At 45.0% G+C, this 25832-nt stretch overlaps 2 protein-coding genes across 6 annotated transcripts; one reads left to right on the top strand and one right to left on the bottom strand.

Moving 5' to 3' along the window:
• The first annotated feature begins 375 nt into the window (after positions 1–375).
• Positions 376–11913, top strand: mrps22 (mitochondrial ribosomal protein S22). Its single transcript, XM_021581497.3, has 7 exons — positions 376–555; positions 3983–4143; positions 4302–4466; positions 4650–4877; positions 4992–5137; positions 11145–11253; positions 11375–11913. Exons 1-7 carry the CDS (start codon positions 429–431, stop codon positions 11462–11464), a joined length of 1026 nt encoding a protein of 341 aa, XP_021437172.2. The 5' UTR covers positions 376–428; the 3' UTR covers positions 11465–11913.
• LOC110503153 (coatomer subunit beta'-like) lies at positions 11879–25132 on the bottom strand. Of its 5 annotated transcripts, none has more exons than XR_016491497.1 (13): positions 24930–25026; positions 23532–23568; positions 23252–23370; positions 22956–23087; positions 22587–22733; positions 22020–22121; positions 21663–21805; positions 21338–21464; positions 20555–20820; positions 16097–16220; positions 15857–15987; positions 14635–14811; positions 11879–12929 (listed from the first exon to the last, which is right to left on the bottom strand). XR_016491497.1 is itself a non-coding variant. In XM_090219152.1 (13 exons), exons 10-13 carry the CDS (start codon positions 16181–16183, stop codon positions 12888–12890), a joined length of 468 nt encoding a protein of 155 aa, XP_090075278.1. In that variant the 5' UTR covers positions 16184–16220; positions 20555–20820; positions 21338–21464; positions 21663–21805; positions 22020–22121; positions 22587–22733; positions 22956–23055; positions 23252–23370; positions 23532–23568; positions 24930–25132; the 3' UTR covers positions 11879–12887. The 5 variants fall into 5 exon arrangements, 3 of the variants coding, with proteins under 3 accessions (XP_090075278.1, XP_090075277.1, XP_090075279.1); XR_016491498.1 differs by having other exon boundaries at positions 22956–23055; XM_090219152.1 differs by having other exon boundaries at positions 14635–14842; positions 22956–23055; positions 24930–25132.
• Between the last annotated feature and the right edge of the window lie 700 nt (positions 25133–25832).

Genomic DNA, 25832 nt, shown 5'->3' with positions numbered 1-25832 from the left:
TGAGACTCATGGCATCTAAGTGGAAAATGTTTTTTATTGTATTCATTTTTGTAATGAGAAAAGACAGTCTGTATTGGTCAGACAAACATAATACATGTTTACGGTACTTACAATTTGAGGACAATACTAAATTCCTTATTCATTTGACATTTTAGTCATTTAGCAGACGCTCTTATTCAGGGCAACTTACAGTAGTGAATGCATACATTTTCGTACTTATTCCAACCTAGGACTACATGTCAGTATCATGAGCATCACCACTGTAACCATGAACACATTGCAAGTGGACACAGAATACGTGATCAATTTGCGCCATCTGGTGAACATCCTTTATAAAACTGTCACACAATCGGAAGACTCCATCTCCCATGATTCCCACGTCGTATGTATTTGGTCACGATAGTGTAATAGATGAGGTAGCTACAAACATGGCCGCGTTTAGTGCAGCACGGTGCCTCTTTAGGAGCTATTCTCTTGTGAAAAATGTCGATCAAAACACAGGAATACTTATCAGATGTAGCAGAAGGATGTTGTGCAGTGCACCGTCTGACAGCAGTAAGTCGTTTATTTACAATGTTGTGGCGACACTGAGAAACTGGGGCTCTACCACTGACCTTGTAGCATGTGCAGCTATTATTACCTACTGCTAGCTGCCTATGCGAAAACTTTGCTAGCGTTTACTTTTTGTATTTGAATCACTTGAATGGTACTGGTAGCTAGCTGTTATCCTATGAGCTATTTACACACATGTTGACAAGAACGTACATCTATGCTGTGTTCAAAACTGGGAACTCTGAAATCTCCGAATTCAGCGCGTTCAAGATAACTGCGAACTCGCAAAAATTCAGACCTGAAATCGTTAACGGTCATTCAACTAGGAATTCCAAGACGAACACGGTCATCTTTCTAGAGACTCGACTTTCCGACCTGAAGATAACTGACGTCATGCTTTGACCTCCGTTTAAAAAAAGGGATTTTCCACTAGTCTTGAAAGTATCATTAGCATTTTATTTAGCACAAACTACTTGTGGTTTCAAGACTGGGGGGGGGGGGGGGTGGTGTCAAGTCATGACTTCAGTGATCTTCAGAGCGGGAAGTCGGAGCTCATCACTGCACTCTATACTCTTCTGTAAACTGGCCATCGCTGTATAGCCGTCGCAAGACCCACTGGTTGATGCTTATTTATAAAGCCCTCTTAGGGGAGGGAGGCCCTATCTGAGATATCTACTGTTGCCCTCCTCCACATCCAACACCCGTTCTGCCAGTCACATTCTGTTAAAGGTTCCCAAAGCACACACATCCCTGGGTCACTCCTCTTTTCAGTTCGCTGCAGCTAGCGACTGGATCGAGCTGCAACAAACACTCAAACTGGACAGTTTTATCTCAATCTCTTCAAAAACTCAACCATGGACACTTACTGACAGGTGTGGCTGCTTTGCGCGATGTACTGCTGTCTACCTGTTGTGCTGTTGTCTGCTCCATAATGTATGTACAATGTTTTGTGCTGTTGTCTGCTCCATAATGAATGTACAATGTTTTGTGCTGTCGTCATGTGTTGCTGCCTTGCTATGTTGTGTTGTCTCGCTTGTCGTGATGTGTATGTTGTCCTATATTTATATTAAATGTGTTTTAAAAGCAGCCCCCTACCCCACAGGAGGCATTTTGTCTTATGGTGGGCCATCATTGTAAGTAAGAATTGTATCTTAACTGACTTGCCTAGTTAAATTAAATACGTAAAAGCTCTTGTAAGATGCCAGAGCTTCTGACATTTTCTGAGTTGGAAATATTTTTTTCCATTCGGAATCACGTTTTTTTTCCAGTTGTCTTGACCTTTTGGGAGTGGGAGATTTCTGATATCTGAGTTCAAAGTTGTTTTGAACGTGACAGCAATCAGACTCGTTGCATCACAGATATTGAATCTGGCTACCATGGCCTGAACAGGCTAACTTTTCGAGGTAGGAATATTTCAAAAATATGATCAATGGCTCATTTGAGAGAAGACAACCTCCCGCGTTATGACATCGGCCAGTATTGAAATCTGACTTGATAGACGTTTTCGCCATCTAAAAGTCGTATTTCTATTATAGTGAACAAAAATATAAACCCAACATGCAACAATTTCAAAGATTTTACTGGGTTATAGTTCGTATGAGGAAAACAGTCAATGTGAATTTATTTATTAGGCCCTAACCTATGGATTTCACATGACTCGGAATACAGATATGCATCTCGTTGGTCAGATACCTTTAAAAAATGGTACTCAGGATCTCGGAATGGTATTTTTGTGTATTCAAATTGCCATTGATAAAATGCAATTGTGTTCATTGTTTGTAGCGTATGCCTGCCTATACCATAACCCCATTGTCACCATGGGACACTGTTCACAAGTTGACATCAGCAAAGCACTCGCCTGCATGATGCCGTGGTCTGCGGTGGTGAGGCTGGTTGGATGTACTGCCAAATTCTCAAAAATTATGTTGGAGGTGGCTTAAGGTAGAGAAATTAACATTACATCCTCTGGCAACAGCTCTGGTGGACTTTCCTGCAGTCAGCATGCCAATTGCACGCTCCCTCAACTTGAGCCACAATGCCATGTGACATTGTGTTTTGTGACATAATTGCATATTTTAATGGCCTTTTATTGTCCCCAGCACAAGGTACACCTGTGTAATGATCATGCCATTTAATCAGCTTCTTGATATGCCACACCTGTGAGGTGGATGGATTATCTCGGCAAAGGAGAAAGGCTCGCCAACTTTTTTTAATGGACCATTTCTGGGATCTTTTATTTTAGCTCATGAAACATGGGACCAACACTTTACATGTTGCATTTCTATTTTTCTATTTTTGTTCAGTGTAACTTCCAGTGTAGTGAGAGCGGATTTATCACAATGCTACGTCATAATGGCTGAATTTCTGCCTGCTTGAACGGCAATAGCTCAGATAAACATGAAATGACCCAGGGAATCGAAAGGAAATTGTCAAAAACAATATAACATTGAAAATGGTTGAATCTTTCCTTTTAAGCTCAAATCAAATTTTATTGGTCACATACATATTTAGCAGATGTAATTGCGGGTGTACTGAAATGCTTGTGTTCCTAGCACCAACAGTGCAATAGTATCTAACAATTCACAACAATACACACATCTAAAAGAATATAATATTTTTTTTAAATGTATATATTAGGACAAGCGATGTCAGAGTGGCATTGACTAGAACACAGTATGTAAACATTACTAAAGGGACCAGTGATTCTATATACATAGGGCAGCAGCCTCTAACGTGCAGAGTTGAGTAACCGGGTGGCAGCCACTAAATTCAAGGCAGATTACTGGGTGGAGCCTGGCTATTGATGGCTATTTAAGTCTGATGGCCTTGAGATTGAGACTGAAAAACAGCTTCTGTCACAGCTTTGATGCACCTGTACTGACCTCGCCTTCTGGATGATAGCGTGGTGAACAGACTGTGGCTCGGGTGGTTGTCCTTGATTTGTTTAGGGACTGGCTTCAATATAGATACTTTTGTAACTCACCCAAAAAGGCAGGGACACACTTTTTCCCCAAAATCATAATTCCACTTTGCCAGAATTACCTTGAGCAAGTCTTGAAAGACACCTATCTCCGTAGCTATTTCATCCCTAGGTAAAATATATTTGTATATTTACGACTTATATTCCTGCTCACTCTCGTCAAGTTTGATTTCTGATCTTTAAGTACAGAGTCCGTCTTAAGATTCTTTGGTGAACATGGAACAATCATTCTAGTAGTTGAAGATTAAGTGCAATTATGAAAAATATCTAGAAGGCTTGTATTCAGAAGGTTTGTACGTAATCTTTAGTTTGTTCTTGGCGCCATTCTTCCTGTTTTGCGTCATCAGTGAGGTACACTTCCTGTGTCAATATGCGCATTGTGACTAGCTCTGATGCAGGCCGTACCTGCAGATCCAAGATCCATCTCTGAAGTCATTAATTTGTTTCTAGGTTCTCCAGATGCCCATGTGAAGCCCCAGTTTCTGGATTCAGAGGTGCAGGACATCCTAACCAGAATCACAGGCTTGAACCTGGAGAAGGTGTTCAGACCCATCAAACAGGAGCTGAAGCCCCCCAAGTACAAACTCATGACAGACGCACAGCTGGAAGAGGTACACACACACAGTAGGGCAGATAGTTTGTCATGCAGAGTAGAGAATGGCTCTACAACATCTACTGCAACATTCTGAACATTTCAGTTGGCAGATTTCATCCCTGTATAGCTGGTGTCATTCTTGTTAATGCGTCACACTGTGTGTGTGTGTTGTAGGCGACCCAGAGTGCCAGGGAGCAGGCCCAGAGGCTGCTGAAGATGCCTCCAGTGCTGCCGGAGAGGAAGCCCATCAACGATGTCCTGTCTGAGGACAAGATCCTGGAGGGCATGGACACAGCCAAATACGTCTTCACTGACATCACCTTCAACATACCACACAGGGTAGGAGGAAGAGAGTGTGTTTGTGTCCACCAACGTCATATTCAACATGCACGACAAGCAAAGTGTGCGTAATGGCTTGTGTCCAACATAAATGTTGGTTATCATTTACAATGCCTCAAACAATTAGTGCTCTTTAGTCTTCGCACAGTCTAGTTTTGTTCTCTCTTCAATGGTTGTTTCCAGGAGCGGTTCATAGTGATCCGGGAACCAACTGGGACTCTGAGGAAGGCATCGTGGGAGGAGAGGGATAGAATCCTGCAGGTCTACTTTCCTAAAGAGGGCCGCAGACTCACAGCACCCCCTGTCTTCAAGGAGGAGAACCTGAAGGTGGTGTTTGGCCAGGATCGTCATGAGGATATGTTGGATCTGTGCCAGGTCCAGTTTGAACCTGACTCCTCAGAATACATCAGGGTAAAATATCACTTCCTTCACACTCCTCAACAGGCTGTCCAGATGTATGGTTCAGTTATTACCCATTAGCAGTTAGTAAATCTCTCTCCCTATTGGCTGTGCTCTGTTGTCCAGGTGCATGCAGCCACCTACGAGGATCTAGAGAAGATGGGGAAGTATGATCTGCTGCGCTCCACCAGACACTTTGGAGGCCTGGTCTGGTACCTGGTCAATGCCAGGAGGGTGGACGGACTCATGATAGACATGCTGCAGAAAGACCTGTGAGTATTTTGTGTTCGAGCAGGGGTTCCCAGCCTTTTTTTGGTTACTGTACCACCTACTTTTTTTCCCTTCTCATTTTCAAACAGACCATTTATATTTTCTAACGGGGTGAGTTTTTTTTTCTCGCCGGAGTAGCCTCATTTCACTGCCAAAAATAGTGTTCAGTGAAATAACACACAATGTCAAATACAGGTAGCCTAGTCAAATAATTAACACCCAGTCACATTAACCATTACTCTCTTGCGGGAATTCCACTAATGGTCTGTATGTAGCCAAACGTTGCTGCTGCTCATTCCGTTTGCTCGAAAATTGATAAATGGTTAAAAAAAGTAAGGCCCACGTCCATAGAGACACATACCAGCTCTACTGGTAGTACTGCTACTACCAGCAGTATTACACCTTCACCTGTCGACGACACAAGTTGTTCTGCTTCCACGAGCACATCCAATGCTAGCATCAGTAATTCTACATTTGTTGTTAGCCCAGCTAGCATGGACACTGACAGTTGTCAATCTGATGCAGCCAAAGAGCTACTGCCCCTTTACCCAAGAAAGCACCGAACAGCAGACGTTGGACCATCGAAGAGGCAAAAATATGATGAGAACTACATTGATTTGTGGTTAAATTATTTTGGGAGTAGTGCCTTTCCTCAGCCACTGTGTGTTTTTATGTGCAAAAGTACTATCTCACAACTGGAAGAAACCTTCACTCTTGTGCAGACATTTAGAAACAAAACATGCCAATTTGGAAAATAAGCCCAGGGAGTTTGAGTGACAATTAAGGTGACTTTCGAGTAGTAAGACGTATAAAAGCAACAGATACCATTAATAAGAAGAGGCTAGAAGCGTCTTATATGGTGAGCTACTGAGTGGCCAGGACAGGCAAGCCACATACTATTGTGGAGGACTTCATTCTTCCTGCTGCCGTGGATATGGCTGGGACAATGCTGAGGGGAAAAGGCCAAAAAAACTATACAGACAATGACTTCATCAAACAACACTGTTTCACAACGTATCAGTGGCATGGCAGGAGATGTTTTGAAACAGTTACTGCTTCACATATAAGCCAGTGAATTCTATGTGTTACAGCTGGACCTTGACTTTGTTGTCCTTAAGCCATTTTGCCACAACTTTGGAAGTATGCTTGGGGTCATTGTCCATTTGGAAGACCCATTTGCGACCAAGCTTTAACTTCCTGACTGATGTCTTGAGATGTTGCTTCAATATATCCACATCATTTTCCGTCCTCATGATGCCATCTATTTTGTGAAGTGCACCAGTCCCTCCTGCAGCAAAGCACCCCCACAACATGATGCTTCCACCCCCGTCCTTCACGGTTGGGATGGTGTTCTTCGGCTTGCAAGCATCCCCCTTTTTCCTCCAAACATAACGATGGTCACTATGGCCAAACAGTTTTATTTTTGTTTGATCAGACCAGAGGACATTTCTCCAAAAAATACAATCTTTGTCCCCATGTGCAGTTGCAAACTGTAGTCTGGCTTTTTTCATGGCGGTTTTGAAGCAGTGGCTTCTTCCTTGCTGAGCTGCCTTTCAGGTTATGTTGATATAGGACTTGTTTTACTGTGGATATACACTGCCTTGCGAAAGTATTCGGCCCCCTTGAACTTTGCGACCTTTTGCCACATTTCAGGCTTCAAACATAAAGATATAAAACTGTATTTTTTTGTGAAGAATCAACAACAAGTGGGACACAATCATGAAGTGGAACGACATTTATTGGATATTTCAAACTTTTTTAACAAATCAACAACTGAAATATTGGGCGTGCAAAATTATTCAGCCCCCTTAAGTTAATACTTTGTAGCGCCACCTTTTGCTGCGATTACAGCTGTAAGTCGCTTGGGGTATGTCTCTATCAGTTTTGCACATCGAGAGACTGACATTTTTTCCCATTCCTCCTTGCAAAACAGCTCGAGCTCAGTGAGGTTGGATGGAGAGCATTTGTGAACAGCAGTTTTCAGTTCTTTCCACAGATTCTCGATTTGATTCAGGTCTGGACTTTGACTTGGCCATTCTAACACCAGGATATGTTTATTTTTGAACCATTCCATTGTAGATTTTGCTTTATGTTTTGGATCATTGTCTCTGTCCCAGTCTCAGGTCTTTTGCAGACTCCATCAGGTTTTCTTCTGAATATGTGTGTGTGTGTGTGTGTGTATGTATATATATATATGTATATGTATATATATATATGTATATATATATATATATGTATGTATGTATGTATGTATGTATGTATGTATGTATGTATGTATGTATGTATGTATGTATGTATGTATGTATGTATGTATGTATGTATGTATGTATGTATGTATGTATGTATGTATGTATGTATGTATGTATGTATGTATGTATGTATGTATATATATATATGTGTATGTGTGTGTGTAAAATTTAGTATATGTAAAGACAAGATCAAATCAAGAATAGTCTGATGGGTGACTATTATCCTATCACTGAATTATATATTATCACTTGTGAATGATGCCCAGCATAAGAAACAATGCCTTTTGCGACTTGTTAAAATCATAGTCGCACACCTCATGTAGCCTAGCCCATAGGCCTATATGTTTTAATAAGGTTTGTATCACAACTAAAGTGGCCAAATAACTTAATCTGCTTTACAAGCGGGTGTAGAGCCTAACATGGAACCCAAACCGGCTGCACGTGTGCGCCATGTGCATTAATGCATTTTGTCCCCCCCACACCAAACGCGATCACGACACGCAGGTTAAAATATCAAAACAAACTCTGAACCATTTATATTAATTTGGGGACAGGTCTTAAAGCATTAAACATTTATGGCAATTTAGCTAATTAGCTTGCAATTCTTAGGTAATTTGTCCTATTTAGCTAGCTAGCTTGCAATTCTTAGGTAATTTGTCCTATTGAGCTAGCTTTCTGTTGCTAGCTAATTTGTCCTGGGATATAAACATTGTTGTTAACATTGTTGTTATTTTACCTGAAATGCACAAGTTCCTCTATTCCGCCAATTAATCCACACGTAAAACAGTCAACCGAATCGTTTCTAGTCATCTCTCCTCCTTTTTCCAGGCTTTTTCTTCTCTTGACTTCATATTGTGATTGGCAACTTTTACAATTTAGGTGCATTACTGCCACTGACCTGGTTCGTCTTTCAGTCACCCAAGTGGGTATAACCAATTAGGAGATGGCACGTGGATACCTGCTTCTATAAACCAATGAGGAGATGGGAGAGGCAGGACTTGCAGCACGATCTCACAAATATAACTGACTTCTATTTTAGCCCTTGGCAAAGCAGACGCTCGAGCAGTGTGGGTGCAATAATTTAATAATATAGATTTCTAATTTTATTTTGCACACGCGACGCGAGCGGTGTAGTCGGCCTGTTAGGCCTACTTGTCTTATTGGCTGACAAAGTAAATGTGTCCAGTTCTTCCAATATCTTCAATATGCACCTTGGTATTGGATAAGGACGTACAGTTGCGTCTCCGATGTGTCTGGCTTTACTTGTAGCCTGTGGGAAAGACCTGGTCACATTACGGACAGCCATGTGAGTGAGAAGCGCTTCGGATTGCGCAGCACACTCAGAGTAGGGCACAATGCAGCATTCAGGGCCGCAAAAGGCTTGGATTTTTTTTTAGGGTGTGTTACAGCCACAAAGGGGATGCCATCGTGATATTCGAGTCACTAGCAAGTGCTTGTAAAATTGTGAATGAGAGTCTATTGGAGTGCGTACAGCCTGCACAAAAAACTAAGCAGAGCTCATGCCTTTCAAGCGACTTTTTTTCAAATCACCATTAGTCTCATCATACATCCTTAAAATGTATTAAAAATCAAAACATATTGCCCAACGTTTGTAGAACTAAAGTTACATTAATAACTCTAAGCATATACAGTGGGGCAAAAAAGTATCTAGTCAGCCACCAATTGTGCAAGTTCTCCCACTTAAAAAGATGAGGCCTGTAATTTTCATCATAGGTACACTTCAACTATGACAGACAAAATGAGAAAAAAAATCCAGAAAATCACATTGTAGGATTTTTTATGAATTTATTTGCAAATTATGGTGGAAAATAAGTATTTGGTCACCTACAAACAAGCAAGATTTCTGGCTCTCACAGACCTGTAACTTCTTCTTTAAGAGGCTCCTCTGTCCTCAACTCGTTACCAGTATTAATGGCACCTGTTTGAACTTGTTATCAGTATAAAAGACACCTGTCCACAACCTCAAACAGTCACACTCCAAACTCCACTATGGCCAAGACCAAAGAGCTGTCAAAGGACACCAGAAACAAAATTGTAGACCTGCACCAGGCTGGGAAGACTGAATCTGCAATAGGTAAGCCGCTTGGTTTGAAGAAATCAATTGTGGGAGCAATTATTAGCAAATGGAAGACATACAAGACCACTGATAATCTCCCTCGATCTGGGGCTCCACGCAAGATCTCACCCCGTGGGGTCAAAATGATCACAAGAACGGTGAGCAAAAATCCCACCGGGGGGACCTAGTGAATGATCTGGGACCAAAGTAACAAAGCCTACCAAAGTAACAAAGCCTACCATCAGTAACACACTACTCCGCCAGGGACTCAAATCCTGCAGTGCCAGACGTGTCCCCCTGCTTAAGCCAGTACATGTCCAGGCCCGTCTGAAGTTTGCTAGAGAGCATTTGGATGATCCAGAAGAAGATTGGGAGAATTTCATCTGACCATATGACACCAAAATATAACTTTTTGGTAAAAACTCAACTGGAGGACAAAGAATGCTGAGTTGCATCCAAAGAACACCATACCTACTGTGAAGCATGGGGGTGGAAACATGCTTTGGGGCTGTTTTTCTGCAAAGGGATCAGGACGACTGATCCGTGTAAAGGAAAGAATGAATGGGGCCATGTATCGTGAGATTTTGAGTGAAAACCTCCTTCCATCAGCAAGGGCATTGAAGATGAAACGTGGCTGGGTCTTTCAGCATGACAATGATCCCAAACACACCGCCCGGGCAACGAAGGAGTGGCTTCGTAAGAAGCATTTCAAGGTCCTGGAGTGGCCGAGCCAGTCTCCAGATCTCAACCCCATAGAAAATCTTGGAGGGAGTTGAAAGTCCGTGTTGCCCAGCAACAGCCCCAAAACATCACTGCTCTAGAGGAGATCTGCATGGAGGAATGGGCCAAAATACCAGCAACAGTGTGTGAAAACCTTGTGAAGACTTACAGAAAACATTTGACCTCTGTCATTGCCAACAAAGTATTGAGATAAACTTTTGTTATTGACCAAATACTTATTTTCCACCATAATTTGCAAATAAATTCATTAAAAATCCTACAATGTGATTTTCTGGATTTTTTTTCTTCTCATTTTGTCTGTCATAGTTGAAGTGTACCTATAATGAAAATTACAGGCCTCTCTCATCTTTTTAAGTGGGAGAACTTGCACAATTGGTGGCTGACTAAATACTTTTTTGCCCCACTGTAGGAGTACCTATTTTTGTTATCTGCTCAACACAGAATAGGCGCATGTGCGCATTCCCTCAACGTTTGGAGAAAATATGTATATTTTATTCAGCTTTGTTCAATTGTATTCTTCATACTACAAAATAATGCCACGTAATAATAAGCAAATCTTGTCTGCTAAATGAATTAGCTTAGCCCACAGCCATTTGGCATAGCCACATAAGGACGTATCAGAGTATGCTGTTCTGTTCTTCTGAAATAGCCTACATGTTCTTCATATCATGTTTCTTTAGACCTGTCTAAAATACATCATGTATTTATTGTGAAGGTGTATGCTATATTACAAGGATTTATTCAACTATTTAAAATGGCTTGTAGGCTATGTGTGGAAGCCAGGAGATGCTAAATGTGTTTGTTAATTAACGGTCAACCGACTGACTAAATTTTTGTGCCCACCAGCCCTAAATGTGACAAGTAATGATTTAACACCATAGCTGTCATTGTTAGCCCAGAGTAGCCATTCTAACAGTGGCTGTATTGTTCTCTTTGTTCTAGGTTGCAGGATGCAGTGAGTCTGGTAGGTCTGTTCAACAAGGTCCATCCACACAGTGAGACAGCCCAGGAGGCCTCTAGCCAACAGGCCTACGGACTGGACCTGCTCAAGGTGAGGCCCAATCAGCAGACACTAGTGCATCTCAGAACCTGGTTGATGCACCAGTCAACGTATTGGTAGCCATGTTACCCAGTAAACCCCTTGTTTAACCTCTGTGTCTGTTTCCCACCAGATCTACGCTAAGCGGGAGTCCCAGAGGGCAGGATACGTAGAGCTGGCCCTGCAGGCCTATGAGCAGACCTCCGCAGAGAGCACCGTCTGACCGTCATGCATCACCACACCAACCACAGGACAGCTGTGTCACATCACAGCAGAGTTCAGTCTGACTGCCCCATACACCTCACACCAACAGAGCTGTGACATTATCCCCAATGGCCTGCCTATCCATGATCAAAACTTTCATCAACTGGACAATTTCGGTGAGCAAAGAGAATAACTTAGTCCTTGAACTATGGAGCTCATATGAACCACTTGCAAGCCAAGTGTCCATTGGCAATAAATGGCATCAAAATGTGCACATGACTGGGGTCCTTCAAGTTTGTCTTTTATCATTTGGTGGAAGGGCACACGATGCAGTGCAGATATTCACTTCTGCATTTCAACCTTGTCATTTGTCCATAACCTTAATCATACTGTATCACATTGGAACTGAGTAAGCTGTTTAATTCTCATGATGTATGTACATTCAAAATAAAAATGTCTTTATTTAAAGTCTCTGAATTATTCCTATGGCCTGATTCAGACAAACACTTGTCATATTGAGTTGATAACATTTCATTCCCTTTTCCAGACCAGTCATACAGAAGGCACTTGGATTCACATCTATAACAATGAAGTAGGTTCCCTAAAAACAGCAGAGACCTAATGCACTAGACCATGGCAGAGCAGCATGTGTGCCCAGACAAGTAGAGGTATACTGAACACAAGCTCAACACCTGTGGAGAGGACCTAACCTAACTAATGAAAGAGACCCTGGAAGCCTGGTTATCTAGGGGTAAGACGTAGTGTAGAGAACTACTCTATTCCCAGCTTCCTATGTGATTGGATAAGGTAAACATTTCAACCCAATGACCCCCTCTGGTTCACACTACATTTCATTCTATACTGTGGGTCAATGTGAGAGTGGACGATGAGGTACTGCACAAAGGATTTCAAAATCGGGGTGTATTTATAAGTTGGGTTCTGTTGCTAAATGTTTTGCAAAGGAAAGAGTTTACTCTAGGAAGCAAACAAAATGAAATGGGGAGGGACCTACTTGAATTTGTCCAACAAACTTGTTATCCATATGCAATGAAATCTGACTAATGAATACACCCCGGAGTCGCGTTCAGCATTTAACCAGAAATTCGGAGTCGACACAGTAAATTTGTACCTGTTCAAAAATATATTTTTCCCGTTGCAAAACATTTCCTGCGTTTGTTCCACACTGTCCATCCATTCTCACCCAAAGCGTTCTACAAACCCCCTTGCATTGTGTTTCACAGTTTAAAGACAGAAAGACCAACTCCACCCGACTTTCACCAGTTTCACTGTAAAGGTCAAAACCCCACCTCACGCCCACACGCCCTTTCACTGGGAGTATGAACAACACTACGTGTTCTTTGGTCACTTTAAGGACATTCCTCCTCCACTTTCAGTCTAAGAAGTCGACGTCCAGGTCAACGTCTGTGGTGTTGACGTCCAGGTCAACGTCTGGTTTTGATGTCCAGGTCCAGATTGTCAAGGCCCTGGAGGGAAAAGCAATGTATATGAGTGATGAGTCAGTGGAAGACTAGGTGTGAGCGAGGGTGAACTACCTTACTGGTACACTGTTGTCCCTTTAATATTCATACATCATTATTCAATATCAAACATCAAAAGGTGATTTCCAATATAGATTCGCATTCTAAATACTGTGTAAGTCTTGGCAGGATGTATCAACTCTGGCCAGGCCAGTTTTACTTCTTCATTCCATTTATCATTCAGGCCCAGCAGGTCCATGGATGCTGCTGCTACTGCTGCAGGGGCTGGCTCCACTCCGTTACCCTCTAAGAGGACGGCTGCAGGGGCTGGCTCCACTCCTTTACCGTCTAAGAGGACGAGTGCAGGGGCTGGCTCCACTCCGTTACCCTCTAAGAGGACGGCTGCAGGGGCTGGCTCCACTCCGTTATCCTCTAAGAGGATGGCTGCAGGGGCTGGCTCCACTCCTTTACCCTCTAAGAGGACGGCTGCAGGGGCTGGCTCCACTCCTTTACCCTCTAAGAGGACGGCTGCAGGGGCTGGCTCCACTCCATTACTCTCTAAGAGGACGGCTGCAGGGGCTGGCTCCACTCCGTTACCCTCTAAGACGACGGCTGCAGCGGCTGGCTCTGGTGGAAGCACCTGGGTAGGGGCTCTACTGCTGGGGCTAGGTCTATGAGTGGTGCTGGGGATAGGTCTATGAGTGGTGCTGGGGCTAGGTCTATGAGTGGTGCTGGGGATAGGTCTGTGACTGGGGGTAAGAGAGGGGTAAGATCTATGACTGGTTGCAGGACAGGGGTAGGGTTTAAGGCTGGGGCTAGGACTGGGGTTGGGTCTATGGCTGGGGCAGGTTCATTCTCTTCTACAATGACTGGGGCTTCTTCAGCTGCTGCTATGGGTTCTGCTACTGCCTCAGTATTGGGTGATTCTGTTACCACTTCATGGTAACAGGTGCTTGTTCAGTTGCTATGGGTTTTGTTACTTCCTCTGTAACCGTGGGTTCTGTTGCTATGGCTTCTAGTACTGCTGCGGCAATGGGTGCTTTTACTTCCACCAACGCTTATATGGTAACAGGTTCTGGTTCTGTTGCTATAGGCACTGGCGCTGCCTCGGCAACTGGTGCTTCTGTTACAATGGGTTCTGTGACTGACTCGGTATCAGGTGCTTCATCTGTTGCTCTGTGCTTTATTGCTGCAGGTTCTTCCTCAACAGCCTCCTCTGGTGTTGTTATGACTTCTTCCTCTGGGGTGGACTGTGGTACCTCTTGCGCCAAGCTGTGTGTTTCTGTGATTACATCTCCCAATAAGTAATTTTCTATGGTGACAGGAACCTCTATCTTCATGATGGTATCTTCCACTCTTCCACTGCTGTTAACTCCTCTGGCTTGGGAGCTTCCACTTCAACAATAATGTGTCCCTCCTCTGCCATCTCGATGGATTCTTCCACTGCAGTCATAGTTGGTTCCACTAATGTCACTGGGATAGATTCCTCTACTGCTGGAATAAACTCCTCCACTGCAGCCGCAACAGGCTCTACCTCTTCCATGACACAGGCCTCTCATCTTTTTAAGTGGGAGAACTTGCACAATTGGTGGCTGACTAAATACTTTTTGCCCCACTGTAAAACACACACATACACAAGAGAGGAAACACAGAAATGGTGTGTGTTAAGACAAATACCAATGTAAAAATACACCCTCCTTCCAAGTCTCACCTGTTTCTCTAGGAAGTGGGCGACCCTGGTCCTCATCTCTTTAGGGATGGTGGGTAGGACCCTGTCGGCCATCCCAAAGTCCCTCCTCATTACAGCTGTCTGGTACTCCAGCACCGCCACCAGCAGAGAGTAAGTGACAATGTTCAGCTCCTTATCACCCAGATACAGACGGTCACCCTTAGGGATATAGCCCAACAGGTACATAGTTCTGTATCAGACAGACAGGGAGTCAATATAACACCAGCCTTTTAGACCGACAGGTACATAGTTCTGTATCAGACAGACAGGGAGTCAATACAACACCAGCCTTTTAGACCGACAGGTACATAGTTCTGTATCAGACAGACAGGGAGTCAATACAACACCAGCCTTTTAGACCGACAGGTACATAGTTCTGTATCAGGCAGACAGGGAGTCAATACAACACCCGTATTTTAGACTAATAGGTACATAGTTCTATTGCAGACAGACAGGGAGTCAATACAACACCAGTATTTTAGACAGACAGTTACAAAGTTCTGTATCAGACAGACAGGGAGTCAATACAACACCAGTATTTTAGACAGACAGTTACAAAGTTCTGTATCAGACAGACAGGGATTCAATACAACACCAGTATTTTAGACCGACAGGTACAAAGTTCTGTATCAGACAGACAGGGAGTCAATACAACACCAGTATTTTAGACCGACAGGTACAAAGTTCTGTATCAGACAGACAGGGAGTCAATACAACACCAGTATTTTAGGCAGACAGGTACATAGTTCTGTATCAGACAGACAGGGAGTCAATACAACACCAGTATTTTAGACCGACAGGTACAAAGTTCTGTATCAGACAGACAGGGAGTCAATACAACACCAGTATTTTAGACAGACAGATACAGTACATGGTTTTATAGAAAAAAAGACAGGGAGTCAATACAACACCAGAATTTTTGACCGACAGGTACAGTATATAGTCGTATAGGACACACAGACAGGGGCGTTAATACAACACCAGTATTAAGAAGGTGAGCACATAGCTAGAATGAAAAGAAACCATGTCTAGACACACAGTGACATTCTGACATTACATTTTGTAAGGCATGAATCCTTCATGTTCTTGGCCCTAGGGCACTATAAGAGTTGAGAGATATTTGAAACATTGAAACACTTGCATAACAGGTAGTTTGAGGTGAAAAGGTCAATGTGGCAGTCCCAGCAGGTAGGTATAGTCTTACCTGTCCAGGTGGGCGATGGTGACGATCTCTCCTCCTACGTAGTAGTTGAGTTTGTTGACAGAGCTGGTGTAGATGAAACAGTCTCCCACCCACAGACCAGTCTTTACCACCTCCTGAATCTCACACAGCACCTAGAGAGAGGGGCGGGGGGTTGGGAGAGAAATAGAGAAATGTTATAGCAGAAAAACTAATGAAATCCTCCTGTCCAGAATCAAATATCTAGCTGTAGTGTAGTCTCACCTCGAAGGAGTCCTCTATCCCGTCCTTGGTGACTCCCTTCTTGGTCTCCTGTGCTGTTGCCACTTTCTCAGCCAGGTAGAGCAGCATAAAGAAAGACTCCACCGTGGCAATACACACCAGCTCCCTGAGGAAAGAGAAGAAGAGGAGGTAACAGGAGGGTTGGATAGCTTAGGGGAGAAGGTAACAGGAGGGTTGGATAGCTTAGGGGAGAAGGTAACAGGAGGGTTGGATAGCTTAGGGGAGAAGGTAACAGGAGGATTGGATAGCTTAGGGGAGAAGGTAACAGGAGGGTTGGATAGCTTAGGGGAGAAGGTAACAGGAGGGTTGGATAGCTTAGGGGAGAAGGTAACAGGAGGGTTGGATAGCTTAGGGGAGAAGGTAACAGGAGGGTTGGATAGCTTAGGGGAGAAGGAAACAGGAGGGTTGAATAGCTTAGGGGAGAAGGTAACAGGAGGGTGCGGCGGAAGTCACAGGAGGGTTGGGTCACTGTGGGGCGGAGGTTACAGGAGGGTTGGGTCACAGTGGGGCGGAGGTTACAGGAGGGTTGGGTCACAGTGGGGCGGAAGTCACAGGAGGGTTGGGTCACTGTGGGGCGGAGGTTACAGGAGGGTTGGGTCACTGTGGGGCGGAGGTTACAGGAGGGTTGGGTCACAGTGGGGCGGAGGTTACAGGAGGGTTGGGTCACTGTGGGGCGAAGGTTACAGGAGGGTTGGGTCGCGGTGGGGAGGAGGCTACAGGTGGGTGGGGGTAGGTTACAGGAGGTTTGGGTCACTGTGGAAGGAGATTACAGGAGGATTGGGTTGCTATGGGGAGGAGGTTACAGGAGGGTTTGGTCGCTGTGTGGAGGAGATTACAGGAGGGTTCGGTCGCTGTAGAGAGGGGGTTAGAGGAGGGTTGGATGTCTGTGGGGAGGAGGTTAGAGGAGGGATTGGTTGCTATGGGAGTAGGTACGAGGGGGGTTGGGGCGCTGTGGGGAGGAGGTTAGAGGAGGATTGGATCTTTGTGGGGAGGAGGTTAGAGGAGGGATTGGTTGCTATGGGAGTAGGTACGAGGGCGGTTGGGTCGCTGTGGGGAGGAGGTTAAATGAGGGTTGGGTTGCTGTGTGGTGGAGGTTAGATGAGGGTTGGATCGCTGTGTGGTGGAGTTTAGCGGAGGTTACATGAGGGTTTGGTCGCTGTGGGGAGGTTAAAGGAGGGTTGGGTCGCTGTGTGGTGGAGGTTACATGAGGGTTGGTTCGCTGTGGGGGGAGGTTAGAAGTGGGTTGGAACTCTGTGTGGCGGAAGTCACAGGAGGGTTGGGTCACAGTGGGGAGGAGGCTACAGGTGGGTGGGGGTAGGTTACAGGAGGTTTGGGTCACTGTGGAAGGAGATTACAGGAGGATTGGGTTGCTATGGGGAGGAGGTTTCAGGAGGGTTTGGTCGCTGTGGGGAGGAGATTACATGAGGGTTCGGTCGCTGTAGAGAGGGGGTTAGAGGAGGGTTGGATGTCTGTGGGCAGGAGGTTAGAGGAGGGATTGGTTGCTATGGGAGTAGGTACGAGGGGGGTTGGGGCGCTGTGGGGAGGAGGTAAGAGGAGGGTTGGATCGCTGTGTGGAGGAGGTTAGAGGAGGATTGGATCTTTGTGGGGAGGAGGTTAGAGGAGGGATTGGTTGCTATGGGAGTAGGTATGAGGGGGGTTGGGTCGCTGTGGGGAGGAGGTTAAATGAGGGTTGGGTTGCTGTGTGGTGGAGGTTAGATGAGGGTTGGATCGCTGTGTGGTGGAGGTTAGAGAGGGGGTTGGATCGCTGTGTGGAGGAGGTTAGAGGAGGGTTTGGTCACTGTGGGGAGCTTACATGAGGGTTGGGTCACTGTGGGGAGGAGATTAGAAGTGGGTTGGAACTCTGTGGGGAGGAAGTAACAGGAGGGTTGTGTCGCGGTGGGGAGGATGCTACAGGAGGTTTGGGTCACAGTGGGGAGGAAGTTACAGGAGTTTTGGGTCACGGTGGGGAGGATGCTTCAGGAGGTTTGGGTCACGGTGGGGAGGATGCTTCAGCAGGTTTGGGTCACGGTGGAGAGGATGCTTCAGGAGGTTTGGGTCACGGTGGGGAGGATGCTTCAGGAGGTTTGGGTCACGGTGGGGAGGAGGCTGAAGGAGGGTAGGGAGGAGGTTACAGGAGGTTTGTGTCATTGTGGGGAGGAGGTACAAGGAGGGTATGGTTGCTGTGGGCAGGAGATTACAGGAGGGTTGGATCGCTGTGGGGAGGAGGTTAGAGGAGGGTTGGATCGCTGTGTGGAGGAGGTCCGAGGAGGGTTTGGTCACTGTGGGGAGGTTAAAGGAGGGTTGGGTTGCTGTGTGGTGGAGGTTAGAGGAGGGTTGAGTCGCTGTGCGGAGAAAATTACAAGAGGGTTGGGTCACTGTGGGGAGGAGATTACAGGAGGGTTCGGTCGCTGTAGAGAGGGGGTTAGAGGAGGGTTGGATCTCTGTGGGGAGGAGGTTAGAGGAGGGTTGGATCTCTGTGGGGAGGAGGTTAGAGGAGGATTGGATCTCCGTGGGGAGGAGGTTTGGATGTCTGTGGGGAGGAGGTTAGAGGAGGGATTGGTTGCTATGGGGCGGATGTAACAGGAGGGTTGGGTCACAGTAGAGCAGAGGTCACAGAAGGGTTGGGTCGCTGTGGGGAAGATTTTACAGGAGGCTTTGGTAAGTGTGGGGTGAAGGTTAGAGGAGATTTGAGTCGCTGTGGGGAAGAGTTTAGAGGGTTGGATGTCTGTGGGGAGGGGGTTAGAGGAGGGTTGGATCGCTGTGGGGAGGAGATTACAGGAGGGTTCGGTCGCTGTAGGGAGGGGGTTAGAGGAAGTTTGGGGTGCTGTGGGGAGGAGATTACAGGAGGGTTCGGTCGCTGTAGGGAGGGGGTTAGAGGAAGTTTGGGAGGCTGTGGGGAGGAGATTACGGGAGGGTTCGTCTCTGTGGGGAGGAGGTTAGAGAAGGGTTGGGTTGCTATGGGGAGGAGGTTAGAGGAGGGTTGGATCGCTGTGTGGAGGAGGTCCGAGGAGGGTTTGGTCACTGTGGGGAGGTTAAAGGAGGGTTGGGTTGCTGTGTGGTGGAGGTTAGAGGAGGGTTGAGTCGCTGTGGGGAGAAAATTACAAGAGGGTTGGGTCACTGTGGGGAGGAGATTACAGGAGGGTTCGGTCGCTGTAGAGAGGGGGTTAGAGGAGGGTTGGATGTCTGTGGGGAGGAGGTTAGAGGAGGATTGGATCTCTGTGGGGAGGAGGTTAGAGGAGGATTGGATCTCTGTGGGGAGGAGGTTAGAGGAGGGATTGGTTGCTATGGGAGGAGGTACGTGGATGGTTGGGTCGCTGTGGGGAGGAGATTAAAGGAGGGATGGATCGCTGTGGGGAGAAGGTTACAGAAGGGTTGGATCGCTCTGGGGAGGAGGTTAGAGGAGGGTTTGGTCACTGTGGGGAGGAGGTTAGAGGATGGTTTGGTCACTGTGGGGAGGAGGGTTTGGTCACTGTGGGGAGGAGGTTAGAGGATGGTTTGGTCACTGTGGGGAGGAGGTTAGAGGAGGGTTTGGTCACTGTGGGAGGAAGTAACAGGAGGGTTGGGTCACAGTAGAGCAGAGGTCACAGAAGGGTTGGGTCGCTGTGGGGAAGATGTTACAGGAGGCTTTGATAAGTGTGGGGAGAAGGTTAGAGGAGATTTGAGTCGCTGTGGGGAAGAGTTTAGAGGGTTGGATGTCTGTGGGGAGGGGGTTAGAGGAAGTTTGGGAGGCTGTGGGGAGGAGATTACGGGAGGGTTCGTCTCTGTGGGGAGGAGGTTAGAGAAGGGTTGGGTTGCTGTGGAGAGGAAATTACAGGAGGGTTGGGTTGCTATGGGGAGGAGCTTACAGGAGGGTTGGGTCGCTGTGGGGAGGAGGTTACAGGAGGGTTGGGTTGCTGTGGGGGAGGAGGTTACAGGAGGGTTGGTCGCTGTGGTGAGGAGGTTAGAAGAGGCTTGGGTCGCATTGGGGAGGAGGTTAGAGGAGGCTTGGGTCGCTGTGGGGAGGAGGTTAGAGGATGATTGTGTCGCTGTGGGGAGGAGGTTAGAGGATGATTGGGTCGCTGTGGGGAGGAGGTTAAAGGATGATTGGGTCGCTGTGGGGAGGAGGTTAAAGGATGATTTGGTTGCTGTGGGGAGGAGGTTAGAGGAGGGTTGTGTTGCTGTTGGGACAGAGTTAGAGGGGGGTTGGGTCTCTTTGGGGAGGAGGTTAGAGGAGGCTTGGGTCGCTGTGGGGAGGAGGTTAGAGGATGGTTGGGTCGCTGTGGGGAGAAGGTTAGAGGAGGGTTGGGTTGCTGTTGGGACGGAGTTAGAGGGGGGTTGGGTCACTGTGGTAAGGGGTTAGAGGATGATTGTGTCGCTGTGGGGAGGAGGTTAGAGGATGATTGGGTCGCTGTGGGGTGGAGGTTGGAGGAGGTTTGGGTCGCTGTGATATGTTTGTCTCACCTTCTGACCCAGAGTCTGGTTTAAAAGACTTCTTCTGCTTGAAGTTTTTGAATATTTTGACCATGCTGGTGCTCTCCCGAGTAGCATACCTGCCATAGAAACAAAAGTGGTTAAGTCAGCCTGACCAGACTAGACCGTGGATGGTCTACAGAGGACTTGTATGAGTGGTCTAGGTGCGGTTGACTTCATTAATTCTGAGGAGTCGTGGCCCCAGACACACTCCTGTGCTGAACCGAAGCTCTTGTTCCTCACACACCACCACAAACCTGCAGCACACACACACACACACACACACACACACACACACACACACACACACACACTTGTTAGTGTCTGATTACACACCAGTGGAGGCTGCTGAGGGGAGGATGGCTCATAGTAATGGCTGAAAAGGAGTCAATGGAATGGTATCAAACTTGTAAACCATTCCATTGACTTCATTTCAGCCTTTATTATGAGCCGTCCTCCCCTCAGCAGCCTCCACTGACACACACACATTTACTGTATATTAATGGTCCTGTAAGGCTCAGTTGGTACAGCATGATGCTTTCAACACCAGGATTGTGGGTTCGATTCCCGGGGCCATCCTTAAATAAAAATGCATGCACATATGACTGTAAGTAGCTTTGGATAAAAGCATCTGCTAAGCTAAATTACATACTGTGTGTATATATAGAATACTGTACATGTACTATATATATATATACACTTTTTTACATTTGATGAGCAACTAGTACACACATGCACACAAACACAAGCATGGTAACACACGCACACACTGACCTGCCGTTGGGGTTGTGCTGGATGGTCTGGGGGTAGATCTCACAGCTGCCCATGTCTTTGACGGCCAGGGACAGGGACAGCCTCTCTCCGCCCTGTATCTCAGCCTCTCCCATGGATCATCCTTGAGCTGTAACCAAGTTAAGGGGTCCGAATACGTTCCAAATGCACTGTACATGGGTGATATGTAGGACTACAGAATCAAACTGGTCCTTTATAAAAAACAATGCAAACATTCTATATGATTGCAACAATACTAATAATCTGATCACTGACACCAAACTGTTCTACAGTAGATGTGTAGTTTAGAATTTCCTTAAGTTGGTACCTTGATGATGATGCTGCCTTCATCATATCCCAGCGCCACACTATTGGCGCTTCGCTGGCTACACACACACCACACACGCTCCATCCCATAGTTCAGTGTGTTCTCCAGGCGGTACGTGCTGGAATGCCAGACTCTCACGGTGCCTGTATGTCCATAAGGAGACAAAGAAGGGATGAGAGAAGGGAAAGAGAGTTACATGTGAGAGGGTGGTCAAACATAGATAACGGATCCAGTCAACATGACAAGAAAATACCAGGTTATTACCACGGTACAATGGTATTACTACATTATAACATCCTCTTTGTTATTCCATTCTAAAGGGATAAGGTAAGGTAAACACTACACTACACTACCCACCGTGCTCGGAGCCAGTGAGGATGATTGGCAGCTCAGGGTGAAAGCTGACACAGGACACATTCTGGGTATGGCCCTCTAGAGTCTGCACACACATGTCTTATTCTGGAGGTAGAAGAGAGGACTACAGTAGAATCAGTCAACTCACTATATATGGCCACTAGTACAGACGCGTAACACAAGTGGTGTTTGTGTGTATATTCTGATCTGAAAAGTGTGTGTGGTGTGCATATGCATGTGTTTCATTCTGTGTTTGAGAGTGTCTGAATGTTTTATATAATATATATATATATATATATATATATATATATATATATATATATACATTTTTTTTTTGTACCTTTATTTAACTAGGCAAATCAGTTAAGAACAAATTCTTATTTACAATGACGGTCTACCCTGGCCAAACCCAGACAACGCTGGGCCAATTGTGCGCCACCCTATGGGACTCCCAATCACGGCCGGAAGTGATACAGCCTGGATTCAAACAAGGGACTGTAGTGACACCTCTTGGACTGAGATGCAGTGCCTTAGACCGCTGCGCCACTCCGGAGTATATAAACTGTGTACCTGGTAGTCCCAGATCGTGACCAGGCGGTCGTCAGCTCCTGATACAAGTTAGGGCTTGTCCCCTCCAGTGTAATAGTCGATACAGTTGACTCCTTTCTCATGGCCCTCCAGAGTGAAGTTAGGGGTGGAAGAACCCAGCTGCCACACCTGCAACAGCCAAGGGCCAAATAATACGTCAGTGCATTACTGAAATGCAGTGGTAGAGATTTACAACAAATGTATAGAAATCACGACACATACATTACACATTTATAACCACTTCAACATAACAATAATCAAACCAACAACTGTAGTGCTACAAGCACAAAGATGAGTGTGTGTGTGTGTGTGTGTGTGTGTGTGTGTGTGTGTGTGTGTGTGTGTGTGTACCTTAATGGTCCTGTCCAGGGAGGCACTGGATAACTGGTTGTTGTCTTTAGGGTTAATGACGATCTGCATGACATATTGGGTGTGGCCCTCGAACACCTGACTACACAACCACTTCCTGTCTCAGTCCTACAGCTTGATAAGCATGTCATCAGGACACAAACAAACACACACCCATGTTCACAATATTCTATGATTGATGTTTGTAATTCATGTATATAGAGAGAGAGGGAGTAAGAGAGAAGGTGGGAGAGAAAAAAAGTATGAGAGAGAGAGAGAGATAGAGAAACACAACATACCGCTGCTGGTAAGGTTGTGTTGGGTGAACTGCGATGCAGCGGATGTAGTCAGAGTGGGCATCAAACATGTGAGCTCTCTCCAGAGTGTTGTAGTTAAACACGTGGATCTGCATGTCATCCTGGAAGTACCAGAGAGAGGGGCAGGAGAAGGTGAAGGGAGACAGGGTAGAGAAGGTCAAAATATTGCAGAACTCAGAGAGAGAGATGTGGGAGAACACTGAACTCTGAATAGAATAGATAGATGCATTTTAAGCAGTTATAAGGGTGTTATAACACTTACTGCTCCAGTCTCTCTGCTTGGTGTCCAACCGGAGAGGCTGAGCAGGACAGAGAGAGAGAGAGAGAGAGAACCCAATGTATTAAGTCATATTCTACCTCTGACTCCTCACTTAAACAATACTAGACACAGTATCTTATTTCGATATTAACCAGATTACTCTTTACTCCTATTTATATGGAGATCAGTTGAACGGGAACAAGAAATAAAACATCTGATTTGACAGAGATCAGATTTGAGACAAGTATGCTTTGACAGAAACAGGTATCAGAAACAAAAACACTTACCTTTGACAGAAACAGGTATCAGAAACAGAAACACTTACCTTTGACAGAAACAGGTATCAGAAACAGAAACACTTACCTTTGACAGAAACAGGTATCAGAAACAGAAACACTTACCTTTGACAGAAACAGGTATCAGAAACAGAAACACTTACCTTTGACAGAAACAGGTATCAGAAACAGAAACACTTACCTTTGACAGAAACAGGTATCAGAAACAGAAACACTTACCTTTGACAGAAACAGGTATCAGAAACAGAAACACTTACCTTTGACAGAAACAGGTATCAGAAACAGAAACACTTACCTTTGACAGAAACAGGTATCAGAAACAGAAACACTTACCTTTGACAGAAACAGGTATCAGAAACAGAAACACTTACCTTTGACAGAAACAGGTATCAGAAACAGAAACACTTACCTTTGACAGAAACAGGTATCAGAAACAGAAACACTTACCTTTGACAGAAACACTTACGTTTGTAATGTATTTTTGAAAACATATATATATATATAGATATATTTTTACATCTATTCAAATTAGTCTGACTATGCATATAAATAAAACTGTAAGTATATCCAACCTCTAACAGCTATACACGTGTAGGCCTACTGTAGATACAAAGTTACACAAAGTCGAACCACAACTGTTCAGCGTGCAGAGATGTTGAATAAGTGGGCGTATCTGTTTACTGATGCTCATTCCACCACTTTGATGAGCATAAATGATTCGCTCTGATCTGAAATCGTTATATAAAGTTGCAGATTGAAGTACTAACATATGTTTTGTAACTTATGTTAGTTGACCAATCGATCGGCGACTTCATGACTCTTTTGAATACCATACTGTTATTGTTAGACTGTTGCCATTTCTCGAGTTTCTGCAATATCTTTAAATACTCGATCATTCACAACTAGCCAGGCATAGGTTTATTCATTGAATGTGGTCTAAATTTATGTTTTCAATCGGGTAGCAATCGTAAAATACGCAATGCACCTCTCAAAGAAGAAAAACATGCCTAAAACTACTGGCCTGAGCCGCGGCAGATCTTTATATAGCATTTTACTCTAAATCTATGTTGCACTTCATTCTAAATCTATGTTTTCATTTCCTTACCACGTTTCCACGACTAAAGATAGTGTTTAGTCAAAGTGCGGAGAGTCTTAGCGACGTGGAATCTATTGAGCTTCCTGGCTGCACTTCGCAAGATCCGGTGGAGATCTAGTACTGTACAGGCTGTACTTAGCATGACTTGACTATTCTATGCAGTCTATATGCAGGTTACAGAGACATGTATGGACGCTTGCTACAGGCAAATTGCATGTAGGCTACCCACTCACCCCTTCAATATATATATAAATATATATAAATAAATAAAAACGAATAGATGAATGAATAATACAGATAATAATTCATTTGAACATATAAAGCATTCCCTAAATTCCTATTTGTACAAATTATATCTCCGTTTCGAATGTGTATAAATACACTGACTTGATTACTGAATGGTATTGCAGATGTGTATTAGGCTTAGGCTACAGTACTCTGGTCTACCCAGTATAGTCCACACAGAAATCAAACCATGCTGGTATTGCAAGAAGTACTTGTGTCATAACAATTAGAATATTATATGCTCCCAGCTCTATGCTTATGATGCTTTATGGTCGATGTGTTCTACTTTAAATCATTTAACTGCACCCTCTGTTGAGGTTTTGAAATCAATCAGGTCTTGATAAGAAACACTGGGTGGTGTGAGGAATCATCTCCCAATCTTGTATTCAAAGTCCACACCTCCTCACTGTTGCATGTTGAAAGGTTTCGTAGACCTGGTGTTCTGTCATTGATAATCACGTAGATCTGTCCCTGTGAAGTAGTAGATAAGGTCGCAGGCCTTCACAACCCAACTGATTAACGTCATATACTGTACGCTATTCATATATGTCTTGTTCTGGTCATCTACTGTACAATATTTTGGATAGATTTACACATTTACACATAGTTCTGTTCTTTCACATTGAC

The sequence above is a fragment of the Oncorhynchus mykiss genome, chromosome 24 (genome assembly GCF_057628025.1).
Source record: "Oncorhynchus mykiss isolate SJ-2025 chromosome 24, ASM5762802v1, whole genome shotgun sequence".
NCBI classification, from domain to species: Eukaryota; Metazoa; Chordata; class Actinopteri; order Salmoniformes; family Salmonidae; genus Oncorhynchus; species Oncorhynchus mykiss.
This window is presented reverse-complemented; position numbering and strand designations above follow the sequence as displayed.

Excerpts from the sequence above, each read along its gene's own strand:
- mrps22 (XM_021581497.3), top strand. The coding sequence starts at position 429 with ATGGCCGCGTTTAGTGCAGCACGGTGCCTCTTTAGGAGCTATTCTCTT. Across the intron at positions 4,144-4,301 it reads CAGACGCACAGCTGGAAGAG|GCGACCCAGAGTGCCAGGGA; the intron begins GTACACACACAC and ends TGTGTGTTGTAG. Across the intron at positions 11,254-11,374 it reads ACGGACTGGACCTGCTCAAG|ATCTACGCTAAGCGGGAGTC; the intron begins GTGAGGCCCAAT and ends GTTTCCCACCAG.
- LOC110503153 (XM_090219152.1), bottom strand. The coding sequence starts at position 16,183 with ATGCTGCTCTACCTGGCTGAGAAAGTGGCAACAGCACAGGAGACCAAG. Across the intron at positions 15,988-16,096 it reads GGATAGAGGACTCCTTCGAG|GTGCTGTGTGAGATTCAGGA; the intron begins GTGAGACTACAC and ends CCCTCTCTCTAG. Across the intron at positions 12,930-14,634 it reads CCCACTTCCTAGAGAAACAG|GGCCTTGACAATCTGGACCT; the intron begins GTGAGACTTGGA and ends TTTTCCCTCCAG.